Raw genomic sequence first — 14519 nt, forward strand, 5'->3', positions numbered from 1 at the left:
TTTGTGGTTTTTCTAAGAACACAGTGTACGTGATTGAACCCTATGTCTGTCATGACTGCCTGGCTCCAGTTTATTTGGGGTCCCTGTTAGCCACAGTGGGTCCATTTTCCATGTTCTCTCCACAGGAAAAGCCTCTTATGTTTTTCCTTGTGTGAAAGTGTTAGTGGCTCGATCGTGTCCAACTCTTTGCGACCCCATGGACTGTAGCCTGCCAGGCTCCTCTGTCCACTGGATTCTCCAGGCAAAAATACTGCAGTGGGTTGCTATTCCCTTCTCCAGGGGACCTGCCTGACCCAGAGGTCAAACCTGCACCTCTTGTGTCTCCTGCATTGGTAGGTGGATTCTTTACCACTGAGCCACCTGGGAAGCCCCCTTAGGGCATGTTGTTTTTACAATAAAATAATGAAGAGCAGCTGAAATTATTCATATATGCCTAAACATATAATAGTTAAAATTTCTAATTAAAAAAAAATCTCCTTTGGGACTTCCTTCATGGGCTAGTGGTTAAGAGTTCACCTTCCAATGCAGAGGGTGTGGGTTGGATCCCTGGTCAGTAAGCTGAGATCTCACTTGCCTCACGGCCAAAAATCAGAAAACAGGAACAAGGGGGCTTCACTGGTGGCTCAGTTGGTATAGAACCCGCCTGCAAATGCAGGAGACCCAGGTTCGATCCTTGGATTGGGAAGATCCCCTGGAGGAGGGAATGGCTACCCGCTCCAGTATTCTTGCCTGGGAAATCCCATGGACAGAGGAGCCTGGCGGGCTACAGCCCATACGATTGCAAAGAATTGGACATGACTGAGCAACTAACACTTTCACACATCATGTTTTTACGGGTCGCATTATGGGCATATCAAACCACTCCAAGGTAAGCACTATTGGAAGTAAGCACTTCTTGTAAGCACAAGAAGAAAAACTATTACGTGTGGCATAGTCCAATTTTGTAATAAGAACATCTATTTCCTCCTTGCCCTCCCAACCATTCCTGTAGAACTATCAGCAAGACACCTGGAGACCAGATGTGATGAGGTGTTATTCCTGGGTAAGGCTTGGGGCCAGGTCCTTTAGCACCTCCTTGTCCACAGACCTCTGGAGCACCCCCAGGGAGGACCAGGCTTACTCACACCTCCTAACCCTACTCCCCCGTGACCTTCTGAACCTGTAAGCGAAACACAGATCAGAAATAAGAGGTCGGTTTGTTGGTTTCTTCACCGGATGTGTTGGAGTCAGTTTCATGGAGGGTTTGCTCTGGAAAGGACAAGACAGAAGGCCACAGGAGGTGTCCCTTCTCCCCCTCCCTCAAATCCAGGGACACCTTGAAAGTGCTTCTCACCTGCTGTAGTAGATCCAGCTGAGGCCACAGGTAAGAAGGAAACCAGCTCCCATCAGGGCGCCCCTAAGCAGGGTGAGGACCAGGGGCCAGGAGCCCTGATTCTCCCCAAAGTCTTGGGGGCAGAAAGAGGAGACACCTACAGGAGGAAGAGAGGAAGAAGGTAGAGGTGAGGTGTGAGTTCACACCTTAGCCCCGCTTACGGCCCCAGCTCTGAAAGAGAAGCATCTGGATGTCCCTGGTGGTTCAGTGGTTAAGACTCCACCTGCCAATGCAGGGGACACCCATTCCATCCCTGGTCCGGGAGGATCTCACTTGCTGCAAAGCAACTAAGCCCGTGTGCCACAACTACTGAGCCCACGCGCATAGAGCCTGTGCTCCACAACTAGAGAACCCACCACAATAAGAAGCCCAAGCAAAGCAACCAGAGAAAGATCTTACACAGCAGTGAAAACCCAGCACAGCCAAAAAATAGAGAACAGGGGCATCATTGCTTCTACTCACCCAGTACAACTAGGTTTAAGGACACGAGGCTGGAGCCGCTCGGGTGCTGAGCTCTGCGGGTGACCTCTCCTCCATCCCCTAAGACCACCCGGGGCAGCTCTAGGACCCCAGGATCCAAAGGCTGGGAGGGGCTCAGGGTCAGGCTTCCCCGGGACCAGCTTACATTGGCGGGGGGGTTGCTGTCGATGACACAGACCAGGCGCAGGGACTGGCCCTCCCAGACTCTCAGGGAGGTGGCATTGCCCAGGATCTTGGGGACTGGGAAGACAGAGAGAGCAGGAAGTGCAGGGCTGAGGGGCCCTTCTCCCCTCTCTGTCCTCCCAGATATAGGACAGTGGCCCTGAGATTTCATCACAGGCAAGGGCAAGTAGGGGTGAAGGCCCCCCAACCCTGGAGGTCAGGGGCGGGGGCAGGAGAGGCAACTCAGTGAACCCAGGACAGGGGGATGGATGTTAGAAGAAGATGTTATCTCAACCTGGGAGATAATATCCAAGGAGGTGGCCTCTGATGTGTGACCACGTGCCGGGCATGGACACATGTGGGTCTGGCCACATGCAGGCCTCACACAGGTGATGAAGGAGAAGGGAGATGGAGGGAAGGAGGAGGGTCAGCTCTGGGCCTGCAGACACCCCTTCGTGGCCCCAGTTATGGCAGGCTGGACAAGGCACGACTAGAGGCTGACAGGCCAGAGGGGAGGCTGCTCCAAGTCCAGGTGAGAGAGAGAATGCGGGCCTGAGCTGAGGCTGTGGTCATGGAGGTGGAGAAGGGGAAGACGTGAGGCATTTTCAGGAAGACAAGCTTGCAAACTAAGTCTTGGGGAGGGTTGGGTGAGACACAGTCTAAAGGAATTTCTGAGATGTAGACTCTGATTACTCAGATCAGAGGCTCCCAACCAAGGGGAAGTGGAGGACACTCAGGACAGAGCTTTGTGAGGGGCTTCAGTGTGGAGGCTAGAAAACTCCAGGGTGAATGAACTTGACCTTGCCCTCCTGCAGAAATGGGCAGGAACCTGCTGTTAGTTAGTGTTAGTCACCCAGTCATGTCTGACTCTTTGAAACTCCATGGACGGTAGCCTGCCAGGCTCCTCTGTCCGTGGAAGTCTCCAGGTGAGAATACTGGAGTGGGTAGCCATTCCCTTCTCCAGAGGATCTTCCTGACCCAGGGATCGAACCTGGGTCTCCTGCATTGCAGGTGGATTCTTTACCATCTGAGCCACGAGGGAAGACCAGGAGCCTGGTACCCAGCTTGGGAATTCAGACTCCTGGCAGGTGGAGATGGCACAGTCAAGAAACTGACAGAGAATCAGGGAAAGGATGGCATGGGAAAGTGAGGGGTGAGGAGAGGTGGGAAGAGAGGGAACAAGGGGAAATGACAGCAAATAGTCACCTAGGAGTCCACAGTGGCCCAGAGAGAGTCCTGCCAGGGGACAGAGTGGGGGACAGGGGAGGGGAGACGCAGGAGCCGAGAGGGGATGAGTGGTGAGGGGCCTGATTCTGTTCAGTCTTCACAGCATCCCCCGATCTGACCTCCATGCTGCCCAGGGATCTCACACCTGTGCTGTTTTCCCAGAAGACCCGAATATCCAGGTTCTGCAGGGAGTCTGGAAGAGAAAGGAATAAAACTCCTGCTGCATTGTGATGGGGGGTCAGGAGTAAGGGGTGAGGCAGAAGTCTCCATCTTCACCCCAGCTTGTCTCCAAGAAGAGTCCCTGAGTATCCCACCCAGGACCCTTCATCTCCTTCCCCTGCATCCTCCAGGACCCAGGCTCTTGGCTCCCCACTCACAGGACACATTGAGCCTGATGGTCACGTATGTGCTCACACCAGCTCCGGGGAAGGACACACGACACGTGAGGTTGGTGCCGTGGTCCTGGGGCTGCAGGGTGAGGGTGAGCACTGAGGAGTGGGGACTCTCGGGGTGCAGGGAGGTGAGGGCGACCCCGGTCCAGGAGAAGGTGGGGGGCGTCCCCCTCTCACAGGCCCATGGCACCGCACAGGTGAGGTTGGTGGGGCGGCCGAATGCTAGGGTCCCCTGGACGTGGATGTCAGGTGTGTCTGTCAGAGCTGGAGAGGCGGAGACGCAGACCCAGGACTGGAGGGGGGACCCCTGTGTGCCCCTCAGAGCAGTTGTTCCCCAGCATCCTGTACCCCTGGGTCCCCCCCAGGATGAGAAGACAGGGTTCCCCTCCCACCCTGCCCTGGGGACCCTCAGGACCCCTGTATGTATGCCCTCCACTTGGCCCCATCCTTACCCGTCACATGGACCGAGAGCAGATGCCATTTATAATTATATTTCACAGTAGGCCCTCTCTCCAACCTAAAGAAGTATACTCCTGTGTCCCTCCTCTGGGCCTCTCTGATGTCCAGGGAGCAGTCTTTGGTCCGGGGGTCTCCAAGGAGGAGGAATCGGCCCTGGGTCTCGCTGAGCACTGCATGCGCTGGGTTGTTTGTGGCCACCACCGCGGATCTCCATCGGTATCCACCCCTTCTAGGAACCAGTAGCCATGAGCTGCGTCGGAGTCTTTCCAGCCTTCCCTGGGATAGTAGATGGAGCAGGGCACGCGGATACACAAGCCCTCCTGCACCGACACGGACGGCTGCACGTCCAGCCAGTATCTCGAATTATAAGCCAGGGACCCTGCGGGGAATTGAGGATCAGCCGAGCCCCCGCCCCGCGACCCCTGCCCCGCCGTCCACTCACCCGCCCACAGCAGCGGCAGCAGCAGTGGCTGCATGTCTGAGCCAGAGGGTGTCTGGGCGTCCTTGTGTGAAAAGAGAAGGGAAGGGAGAGGGAGGTATGGCTGCGGGGAGACCCATGGGAAGCTGGGGAGGAGCAAGAAACTGTTCACAGAAGAGGAACTTCAGAGCCGGAGCTCCTCCCCCTCCACGCACAGCAGACAGGACACCCCTGGGCCCAGAGACCCCGGAGACCTGCCCAGAGAGGAGCAGACAAGCAGGGGCCCCCTGTCCTGACCCCCATCTGGGGCTCGTCCCTCCAGCACCAGAGCTCGGACCTGTGAGGGCACGGAGGGCTGGGACTCAGGCGGCCTTCTAAGGTTCTCCCATCTGAGCTCCACTGTCTACACCAGGGCGCTGCTCAACTCCACTCTTGACCTGGAGAGTCACAGCCTCACGGAGACCCTTGGGTGGTAATTCCTGTGAGATGCAGGGCTCTTTACGGTCTGTGGGAGTGTCTGGAGCAGAAGACAAGAAGGGGCTCCTGGGTGGAGTGAAGGCAGCAGCCAGCCACCCATTCACGCATCCCCCCAGCAGTGAGCGTCTCTGGGTGGTGACCTGGAGACCAGAAGGGATACGACTCACCTGGTCCCGGCTGGAGAGATGCCCCCTACCCGGGGCCCTCACTTTCTCCCCCGACACACAGCACTGCTCTGAGACGTGTCACAGGTGATATTGCTGTGTGTCCCAGCAGCATTTTGGGAAGTTTTTTTTTTTTTAATGAGTACCTGCCTTCTGAGAAATCTGTATGTAGGTCAACAAGCAACAGTTAGGACCTGAAATGGAAAAAGGGACTGGTTCCGAATTGGGAAAGGAGTACATCAAGGCTGTATATTGTCACCCTGCTTATTTACCTTCTATGCAGAGTACATCATTCAAACGAAATGCCAGGCTGGGTGAAGCATGAGCTGGAATCAAGATTGCTGGGGAAAATATCAATAACCTCAAATATGCAGATGACACTACCTTTATGGCAGAAATCGAAGAGGAACTAAAGAGATTGTTGATGAAAGTGAAAGAGGAGAGTGAAAAAGCTGACTTAAAACTCAACATTCAAAAAACTGAGATCATGGCATCTGGTCCCATCACTTCTCAGCAAATAGATGGGGAAACAATGGGAACAGTGAGAGACTTTGTTTTCTTGGGCTCCAAAATTAATTCAGATGGTGACTGCAGCCATGAAATTAAAAGACACTTGACCCTTGGAAGAAAAGCTATGGCCAACCTAGACAGCATATTAAATAGCAGAGACATTACTTTGCTGACAAAGGTCCATCTAGTCAAAGCTATGGTTTTTCCAGTAGTCATGTATGGATGTGAGAGTTGGACCATAAAGAAATCTGAGCACCAAAGAATTCATGCTTTTGAACTGTGGTGTTAGAGAAAACGTGTTGAGGTGTAGAGAGTCCCTTGTACTTCAAAGAGATCAATCCAGTCAATCGTAAAGGAAATCAGTCCTGAATATTCATTGGAAGGACTGATGCTGAAGCTGAAGCTACAATACTTTGGCCACCTGATGCAAAGAACTGACTCACAGGAAGAGATCCTGATGCTGGGAAAAATTGAGGGCAGGAGGAGAAGGGGACAACAGAGGATGAGGTGGTTGGATGGCATCACTGACTCAATGGACATGAGTCTGAGCAAGCTCCGGGACTTGATGATGGACAGGGAAGCCTGGTGTGCTGCAGTCCATGGGATTGCAAAGAGCTCAAATGACTGAGCAATTGAATTGAACTGATGGTTTTATTTTTTAATCCAGTGATAAAGAAAGATAACTGTTTTGAAGATGAAAACGTCGAAACTCTAAATACCAAATCCAGATTCCTTTTTCCTCACATCTCCTGGCGACCACAGTTTTATTTTCTATCTCTAGGAATTTGACTACATTAGGTACCTTGTGTAAGCGGAATCATATATGGTTATCCAACTTACATAATTTCCTTAGTTCATCCGTGTGCTAGCATGTATCAGAAATTCCTTCGCTTTTCAGGCTGAGTAACATTCCATGATTTTGTCTGTCTGTTCAACTGTTGATGGGCACTTGGGTCACTTACATCACTTGGCTATTGTGAACATGCCAGTATCTCTGAGACCTATGTGCAAATGTCTCTGAGAGCCCCTGATCCCAGTTCTCTTTGATGGATATCAGAAGTAAAATTAATGAATCAGATGTTCATTCCATTTTTAATTTTTGAGGAGTACTGTTCCCTTATCATTCCACCAACCCACACCCCCTTTTCCTTTTATCTCATCTGTGATCATCTTATCTTAACTATACATTTGAAGGTCTCTGTCTTGGAGCCCTCTCCTGATCTCCAGACATTCCTGTCCAGCTCACTCCCTGGCATCACAGGTGCATATCAAGGGGCTTCTCAGAAAAAAAACATTGCATTTCGAATCCCTACTCTCTGAAGTCTTATACAGTCCATGGAATTCTCCAGGCCAGAATACTGGAGTGGGTAGCCTTCCCCTTCTCCAGGGGATCTTCCCAACCCAGGGATCGAACCCAGGTCTCCCGCACTGCAGGCAGATTCTTTACCAGCTGAGCCACAAAGGAAGTCCAAGAATACTGGAATGGGTAGCCTATCCCTTCTCCAGCGGATCTTCCCGACCCAGGAATCGAGCCAGGGTCTTCTGCATTGCAGGTGGATTTTTTTACCAACTGAGCTACCAGGGAAGCCCCTGAAGCCCTCGACATAACACAATTCCACCTGCCCAGTTGTTCAGGAGAAACATTTCAACATCATCTTCACTCCTCTTTTCCCCTCACTTACCACCACTAAAATATTTACCTCCACTAAAAAATTTCAGGTACTTCCCTGGTGGTCCAGTGGCTAAGACTCCCTGCTCCCTAGGCAGGAGGCCTGGTTCAATACCCCAGTCAGGGAACTAGATCCCACAGGCTGTAACTAAGAGTCACATGCTGTCACTGAAGATCCCACATGCTGCAACTAAGATCTGGCTGGGCAAATAAATAAATAAGCATGGTAAAATAAAAAAGAAATTAGCTTGACTTTCACAACAGATCCAAATATACCCTCCCTGTCTACACGGCCTCCTTGGTCCATCGCAGCATCACCTTCTGCCTGGAGTACCCAGCAGTCTTGTCACTTCTCTTTTTTGCTGCCCTGGATCCTCTCTGGCTAATTCTGAGCTAAACAGCCATTCAGATCCTGCACCTTTCCTTGTGTGATTTTCCTCCAAACATGTGTGATTAGCTGATGCGCTCTAATTTTATTCATAATATATTTTTAAAACTTCTTGTCCACATAATGACAGCACCATGAAGACGGAAGTGTTCCTCATTCCTTTTGCTTTATTTCAGTAAAATACTCATAAAATAAAAATCATTTTTAACATTGTATACAGTACACTTTAGGGCTTCCCAGGTAGCTCAATGGTAAAGAATCTGCCTGCCAAGCAGGAAACTCAGGTTCAGTTTCTGGGTGGGGACGATCCCCTGGAGAAGGACATGGCAACCCACTGCAGCATTCTTGGCTGGGGAAAACCCATGGGCTGAGGAGCCTGGCGGGCTACAATCCATGGCGTTGAAGAAAATGGACATGACTCAGCAACTAAATAACCATGTGTTACACCTGAGTGGCAGTAAGTACATCACCATGTTAGTGAAACCATCACCACTGTCCATTTCCAGAATGCTTTCATCATCCCAGACAGAAACTCTGGGTGGAGAGTCAGCAGGGCAGAGCCCGCCAGGACTTAGAATCCAGCCTGTGGTGTGGGCCGCTCCATCCCCTGCGTGGGGAGGAAACAGAGCTGCTCCGACTGTGCGGGCAGTGGACGGAACCGTCTCTGGTGAGTCCTCTGACCCGAGGGCCGTGCTTCCCAGCGAGAGGAAGCAGGAGATGCATGGGTTCAGCGACTCAGGGAAGAGATGAGGCTGCTGGAAGGACCAGGGTCAGGACCGGGAGGAGATGGGCTTCAAGATGAGCTGTGCTTAGGGGGAAAGTCGGGGAGCCTTTAGTAATTTGCTGGATCCATAGAAGGGGGCGGGGATTAAAGGCGGGCAATTTCGCCTAACACCCTGGCCCGCCTTGCCCTCTCACCCCTCACCCACCTTGCGCCCCATCCCCTTCTGGCCTTCAGATGGGGGCTGTCATCGACGGGACAAGAAACCCAGTAGAGCAACGGGTTTGAGAAGGAAAATGGCAGCTGAGTTTTGGCCGCCCCGAATGTAGCAATCCCAGGAGCCATCCCAGCGGAGGTGTGCACTGGGATGTCGGTGGTGAGATGCCCCATCACTCACCTGAGGGGTTAAAGGGGGGGTTTCCTTTGCCTCTGACACGCCCCCTGCTGGCCTGGCTGAAGTCCTTGTGCAGCACCTCACTCTGCAGGACAGACCAGGCTCTTGGCAGTCTTTTCCGATTGGGATTCAACCGGGAGGCGGACTCACCCCCCGCCCCCCAGCCGTGGTTCAGGGACAGAAGGGGTGGGACAGGGCGGTTGGCCCCACAGCAGGGACCTCTATCCCTGACAGTGGGCTGGGGGGGCGGCGGTGTGAAGCCGGTCCCCAAGCGGAATCCCCAGGTGCCCCTGGGGAGGGGCCTCCTTCCCCTCAGCCTCCTGCCCTCCCCTCAGCCTCCTCTCCCGGGGCAGTACTCACAGGAGGCCCAGGAGAAAGAGGAGGAGGAGCAGGGTCTTGACAGCCACTTCCCAGATGGCTACCAGGACCGCCTCTGCCGGGCGCGCTGACCGCCCTGCGGGAGAGTGGACGAAGCCCCGTCACCCGCTGGTCCTCAGCCTTGTCCTCCCGCTCCCAGGTGGACTGCGGTCCCTGGCCTTCCAGGCTCCCCTCACTCACCGGATGGAGGACCCCACGTGCCCGCATCCCCCCACCCCGCCACCTGTCCTCCCAGCAGTTGTCGGGGGCACTCGTTTGCCTGTGGGCGGGGGTGGGCCTCCGCGGGCAGCCCCCGGACACCCACTCTGCAGCGAGAGCCTCAGGGAGACGTGCTGGGAGCCGAGGGCGTGCTGAGCTCGGCAGGTGAACTCCCCTTCGTCTCCTGTGAGCACCCGCGGCAGCTCCAGCATCTCTGGGTGGCTGGGCGGCGAGGCGCTGAGGGTCAGGCTCCCCCGGGCCCAGCTGATCCTGGCGGGGGGGTTGCTGTCAACGACGCAGACCAGGCGCAGGGACTGGCCCTCCGAGACTGAAAGAGAGGATCCGTTCTCCTGGGCTTTGGATGCTAGAGAAAAGGAGACCGAGAGTCAGAGACCCAGAGACTGGGAGGAAGAGGAAGATATACTTGGAAGCCGGCTGAGAGGGAGCAGCCCACAGACAGTGACTGGGAGAATCACAGACTCTGTGAGAGGGATCCAGAGAGACAGAGTGAGCGTGGTCCCTCAGCACCGCTGTGTGCTCAGTCGGCGCTAATGGGCTCTGCCTGGTGGATCCAGTCCCCACGAAGCAAACAGGGAGGCTCTTGGCCTACACAGGACATCCCTAAGTGCTGTCAGCCCTGCCGTTAATTCCACATGCCCTTCATTTAGAACCCACATTGACTCTGAAAACTCTTATCCCTTATTCATGGTTTCACTTGACACCAATTTACTGATTTAACAAGCTGTCTCCAAGTAGGCTCAGGCTTCCCTGGTGGCTCAGTGGTAAAGAACCTGCCTGCCAGTGCAGGAGATGCAGTTTCAATCCCTGGGTTGGGAAGATCCCCTGGAGGAGGAAATGGCAACCCACTCAAGTATTCTTTCCTGGAGAATCCCATGGACAGTGGAGCCTGGTGGGCTAAAGTCCATGGGGTCACAAAAGACTTAAGACATGACTTAGCGATAGGAACTAAACAAGGAGGCTCACTCTTAGAAACAGTCTGGTGAGGAACTCGGGCCCAGGAACAGGGGCTCACAACACCACATATTACTTATGGTGGCAGTGACTCTGGGTGGCAAGAGCCCCTGGGTATGGCAATGTGAATGCTACTGTCAGCTCCAGGAGGGCGTCCTGGAGAAGGTAACATCTGCAGTCAAGTGTAAAAAGGAAAGCAGGGACGGCAAGATGATGATGAAGGGTTGGAAGGGCATTAAGGGAAGGAGGAACAGAGCTTGCAAAGATGACCAAGGCCTGTGCATATCGGAAAAGCACAAAGACTTGCAAGGCTGGAGGGAAGGGGTTGGGGTGGGTGGGGGGGGGCTTTCAGAAATGAGGCCACAGGACGAATAGTGGCATTTGTTTTTTTAAACTCAAAGTGGGAGAAGCAAATGTGATTGATAAATGTAGCTGCGGGTATGCACACATGCTAAGTCACTTCAGTCGTGTCCAACTCTTTGCGACTCTATGGATTAGCCAACCAGGTTCCTCTCTCCATGGGATTCTCCAGGCAAGAATACTGGAGTGGGTTGCCATACTCTCCTCCAGGGGTCTTCCCAATCCAGGGATTGATCCCAGGTCTCCCATATTGCAGGCAGATTCCTTGCCATCTGAGCCACCAGGGAAGCCCAAGAATACTGGAATGGGTAGCCTGTCCGTCTAAGCACTGTGAAAATCACTGTGTATGTATGCTCAGTCGCTCAGTCATGTTGGACTCTTTGTGACCCCATGGACTGTAGCCTGCCAGGTTCCTCTGTCCATGGAGATTCTCTAGGCAAGAATACTGAAGTAGGTTGGCATTCCCTCCTCCAGGGCATCTTCCCAACCCAGGGATCGAACTCAGGCCTTCCACATTGCAGGTGGACTCTTTACCATCTGAGCCACCAGAGAAGCCCACTATATTCAATATCCCATGATAAAGCATAATGGAAAGAATATAAAAGAATATTACAATAGTTACAAGATAACTTGTGCAGTGTTTCGGTTAGTAGAATAAAAGGAACACCACAATTTCCCACTGATAGATGCACAGGAACTCAGAATTCATCTATGCACTGGAGCATTCCACAGTCCTGAAGAAGAATAGGGATGTCTGAACTACTGCTATCAAAGGATGCCTAAGGTGCTTTAGGCAAGCAAACCAAGGCTCAGAGCAGCTCATGGACACAGGTAACTTCCCACGAGGGGACTGGGTGTCTGAAGACAGACTCTGCTGAACATTTTGAATTTTTGATTCTGTGAAATACATATGACAAGCCTAGACAGCATATTAAAAAGCAGAGACATCACTTTGCTGACAAAGGTCCATATAGTCAAAGCTATGGTGTCTCCACGAGTCATGTACAGATGTGAGAGTTGGACCATAAAGAAGGCTGAGCACTGAAGAATTGATGCTTTCGAACTGTGGTGCTGGAGAAGACTCTTGAGAATCCTTTAGACTGCAAGGAGATCAAACCAGTCAATCCTAAAGGAAACCAACACTGAGTGTTCACTGGAAGGACTGATGCTGAAGCTGAAGCTCCAATACTTTTGCCACCTGATGCGAAGAGCCGACTCAATGGAAAAGGCAGCAGGAGAAGGGGGCGACAGAGGATGAGATGGTTGGATGGCATCACTGACTCAATAGACATGAGTTTGCGAAAACTCCAGGAGATAGTGAAGAACAGGGAAGCCTGGCGTGCTGCAGTTCTTAGGGTTGCAAAGAGTTGGACATGACTGAGTGACAGAACAACAATACATAACCTGTCAAAATAGACGTAAATTACAAACTATTGGGAGAGGACTCCCCTGGTGGTCCAGCAGTAAAGAATCCACCCGCCAACGCAGGAAACATGAGTTTGATACCTGGTCTGGGAGGATCCCACACGCTACAGGGCAACTAAGCCCGTGTGCTACAACTACTGAGCCTGTGCTCTAGAGCCCAGGAGCCACAACTACTGAGCCCACACACCGCAACTACTGCAGCCTGCACACCTAGAATCCGTGCTCTGCAACAAGAGAAGCCACCGCAGTGAGAACCCCTACAGCGAAAGCAGAGTGTAGCCCCTGCTTGCCACAACTAGAGAAAAGCCTGTGCAGCAATGAAGACCCAGTGCAGCCAAAAATAAAATGTTAAATGTAAAACTATTTAAATAAAAAATGTTTTTAAATGTAAAACTATTGGGAGGAAATAAACAGCAGAGCTGAAGGAGTCAGGTCGTGGGTGGTGAGGGGCTTTGAGGGGTGGGCTCTGCCCTGTGGATGTCGCCCTGCTCTTGGGGAGCGGAGGAGGAACTGGACAAGTCCCAGGGGAGTGAGGGGAGGTGGGGACAGCTGGGCACAGCGGCCACGGGGACAGAGGAGGGGCAGGGACCACTGGGTTCACCCACTAGGGGGCTCTGGTCACTGGGGTGGGTCCAGAGTGAGTCAGGGACCAGCAGAGACCAGCCCAGCCCTGAGCCGGAAGCAGCCTCGCTCCCGACAGCCCAGGAGGGGACCTCCTTCCTACCTGTGCTGTTTCCTTGGAAGACAGTCACAGTCAAGTTCTGTGGAGGGTCTGGGACAGAGAGACATGGTGGATCCACGTCACTGGCGAGGCCTTGGTGGATCTGGGCCCAGTGTCCCCAGGAGCTGCAGAAACGGGGAAAGGGTGGGGGTGGGGGCGGGCGTCCTCCTGACCCCCTCCCAGCCTGGATTCCAGAACCCGGTGTCTGAGGCCCTGGTGCCCCCTTCCCCTCTGCCCTCCAGCCCCATCAGGGACCCGGGCGTCCTGGTCCAGATCTCACAGGACACGTTGAGGTGGACGACCGTCGCTGTGGTCACTTCAGCTCCAGGCAAGGTCACCTGACAGGTGAGCTTGGTGCCGTGGTCCTGGGGCCGTGGAGTTAGGGTGAGCACCGACGAGAGGGCTGTTGTGACAACCTGGGAAGAGACGGTGGCCCCCTTCCAGGAGAAGATGGGGGGCGTGCCCCGCTTACAGGCCCAGGGCACAGAGCAGGTCAGGTTCCCGGGGCGGCCGGACACCAGGGTCCCCGAAATGAGGATGGCAGGTGTGTGGGTGAGGGCTGGTGAGAGGAGGGGGGAGACAGGGGATCAGGAGGAGGGTTTGGGGTGTGGCCCCCGAGAAGCCTCAGGCTTCGGTCCAGCCTCTCCCCCTGGGCTGCCACTTTACCCCAGACGCCCTCCCAGGAGGGGCTCCCATCCCAGCCCTGCCCTGGAACCCTCCCTGCGACCTCTCCTGGACCTCCCCCCACAGCCCGCCTTACCTGTCACATGCAAGGAGAGCTGGTTAGACATATAATTGTTTTTCACACTTCCTCGTTCCATCCGAAAAAAGTATGAACCATTGTCCCTCCTCCTGGCATCTCTGATCTCCAAGGAGCAGTTGTAGGCCCGGGTATCCCCGAGGAGATGGAATCGTCCCTGGGTCTCCTCCTGTACTTCTCTGTCTGGGTTGTTTGTGGCCACAGGAGCATCCTTGGATGTTGCAGCCCCTTCCCGAAACCAGTAGCCCAGAGTTGAGGTAAAGATGGCCCAGACATCCCAGGGGTAGGAGAAGGAGCAGGGCACGTGGACACACAGGCCCTCCTCCACCGTCACCAGCTCCGGCACCTGCAGCTTGTAATTCTCCCCAGGCCCCATCTGGCCCTCGGCTCCCTCCCTCCGCCAGAGCAGGGCCACCAGCAGTGGCAGTAGCAGCATGTCTGTAGTCGGCGGTGGCAGATTCCCTCAGGGCAAGCCTCTTTCTTAAGTCGCAGGAAATGGAAGTGGAAGTTGCGAGATCTAGAGGAGGCACCAGCAGGAAGACGAGGGTGAGGTCAGAAGAAACCTCTGTTGGAGGAGGAACTTCACACCAGAGAACACTGGCAGCGGAAGAGCCCTGAGGGATCCACCACCCACCCACCACCTCACGTCCACTCCTGGGGACACTGGGCCAAGGAAGGTGAGAGACTTGCACAGAGTCACATCCCGCGCTGGGCCAGAGCCCCACCTCCCGCCTCCCTGTCAATGCCCTTCCCCTCGGGGATCATTTTCTGCAAAAAGACAGAGTCCCTTCTGGCCAGACCCCCTGAGTCACAGCTTGTAGGTGTTTGTGAAGATCGGTCCAGCCAGGGTGGGACCTAAGGACATGGGAGGT

At 53.9% G+C, this 14519-nt stretch overlaps 2 protein-coding genes across 3 annotated transcripts; both read right to left on the reverse strand.

The window, feature by feature from the left end:
- Positions 1-1032: 1032 nt before the first annotated feature.
- Positions 1033-5095, reverse strand: LOC109571801 (sialic acid-binding Ig-like lectin 14). The gene is made up of 9 exons (XM_070770236.1): positions 5013-5095; positions 4808-4847; positions 4535-4595; positions 4364-4471; positions 3619-3897; positions 3387-3434; positions 1835-2092; positions 1334-1469; positions 1033-1087 (listed from the first exon to the last, which is right to left on the reverse strand). The coding sequence occupies exons 1-9, from the start codon at positions 5093-5095 to the stop codon at positions 1033-1035; spliced, it is 1068 nt and encodes a 355-aa protein (XP_070626337.1).
- Positions 5096-7865: 2770 nt separating this feature from the next.
- Positions 7866-14204, reverse strand: LOC109573089 (sialic acid-binding Ig-like lectin 8). 2 transcript variants are annotated; one of them, XM_019980312.2, is made up of 7 exons: positions 13648-14204; positions 13168-13446; positions 12891-12938; positions 9516-9773; positions 9194-9287; positions 8837-8918; positions 7866-8521 (listed from the first exon to the last, which is right to left on the reverse strand). In XM_019980312.2, exons 1-7 carry the CDS (start codon positions 14081-14083, stop codon positions 8489-8491), a joined length of 1230 nt encoding a protein of 409 aa, XP_019835871.1. In that variant the 5' UTR covers positions 14084-14204; the 3' UTR covers positions 7866-8488. The 2 variants fall into 2 exon arrangements, with proteins under 2 accessions (XP_019835871.1, XP_019835872.1); XM_019980313.2 differs by having other exon boundaries at positions 7866-8526; positions 13648-14203.
- Between the last annotated feature and the right edge of the window lie 315 nt (positions 14205-14519).

The sequence above is a fragment of the Bos indicus genome, chromosome 18 (assembly GCF_029378745.1).
Source record: "Bos indicus isolate NIAB-ARS_2022 breed Sahiwal x Tharparkar chromosome 18, NIAB-ARS_B.indTharparkar_mat_pri_1.0, whole genome shotgun sequence".
Lineage (NCBI taxonomy): Eukaryota > Metazoa > Chordata > Mammalia > Artiodactyla > Bovidae > Bos > Bos indicus.

Excerpts from the sequence above, each read along its gene's own strand:
- LOC109573089 (XM_019980312.2), bottom strand. The coding sequence starts at position 14,083 with ATGCTGCTACTGCCACTGCTGGTGGCCCTGCTCTGGCGGAGGGAGGGA. Across the intron at positions 9,774-12,890 it reads CTTCCAAGGAAACAGCACAG|CATCCAAAGCCCAGGAGAAC; the intron begins GTAGGAAGGAGG and ends CCTTTTCTCTAG. Across the intron at positions 8,919-9,193 it reads CTCTTTCTCCTGGGCCTCCT|AGTGAGGTGCTGCACAAGGA; the intron begins GTGAGTACTGCC and ends TCTGTCCTGCAG.
- LOC109571801 (XM_070770236.1), bottom strand. The coding sequence starts at position 5,095 with ATGCGTGAATGGGTGGCTGGCTGCTGCCTTCACTCCACCCAGGAGCCC. Across the intron at positions 4,848-5,012 it reads TCCAGACACTCCCACAGACC|GTCCGAGCTCTGGTGCTGGA; the intron begins GTAAAGAGCCCT and ends GTGCCCTCACAG. Across the intron at positions 4,472-4,534 it reads GCTGCCGCTGCTGTGGGCGG|GGTCCCTGGCTTATAATTCG; the intron begins GTGAGTGGACGG and ends AATTCCCCGCAG.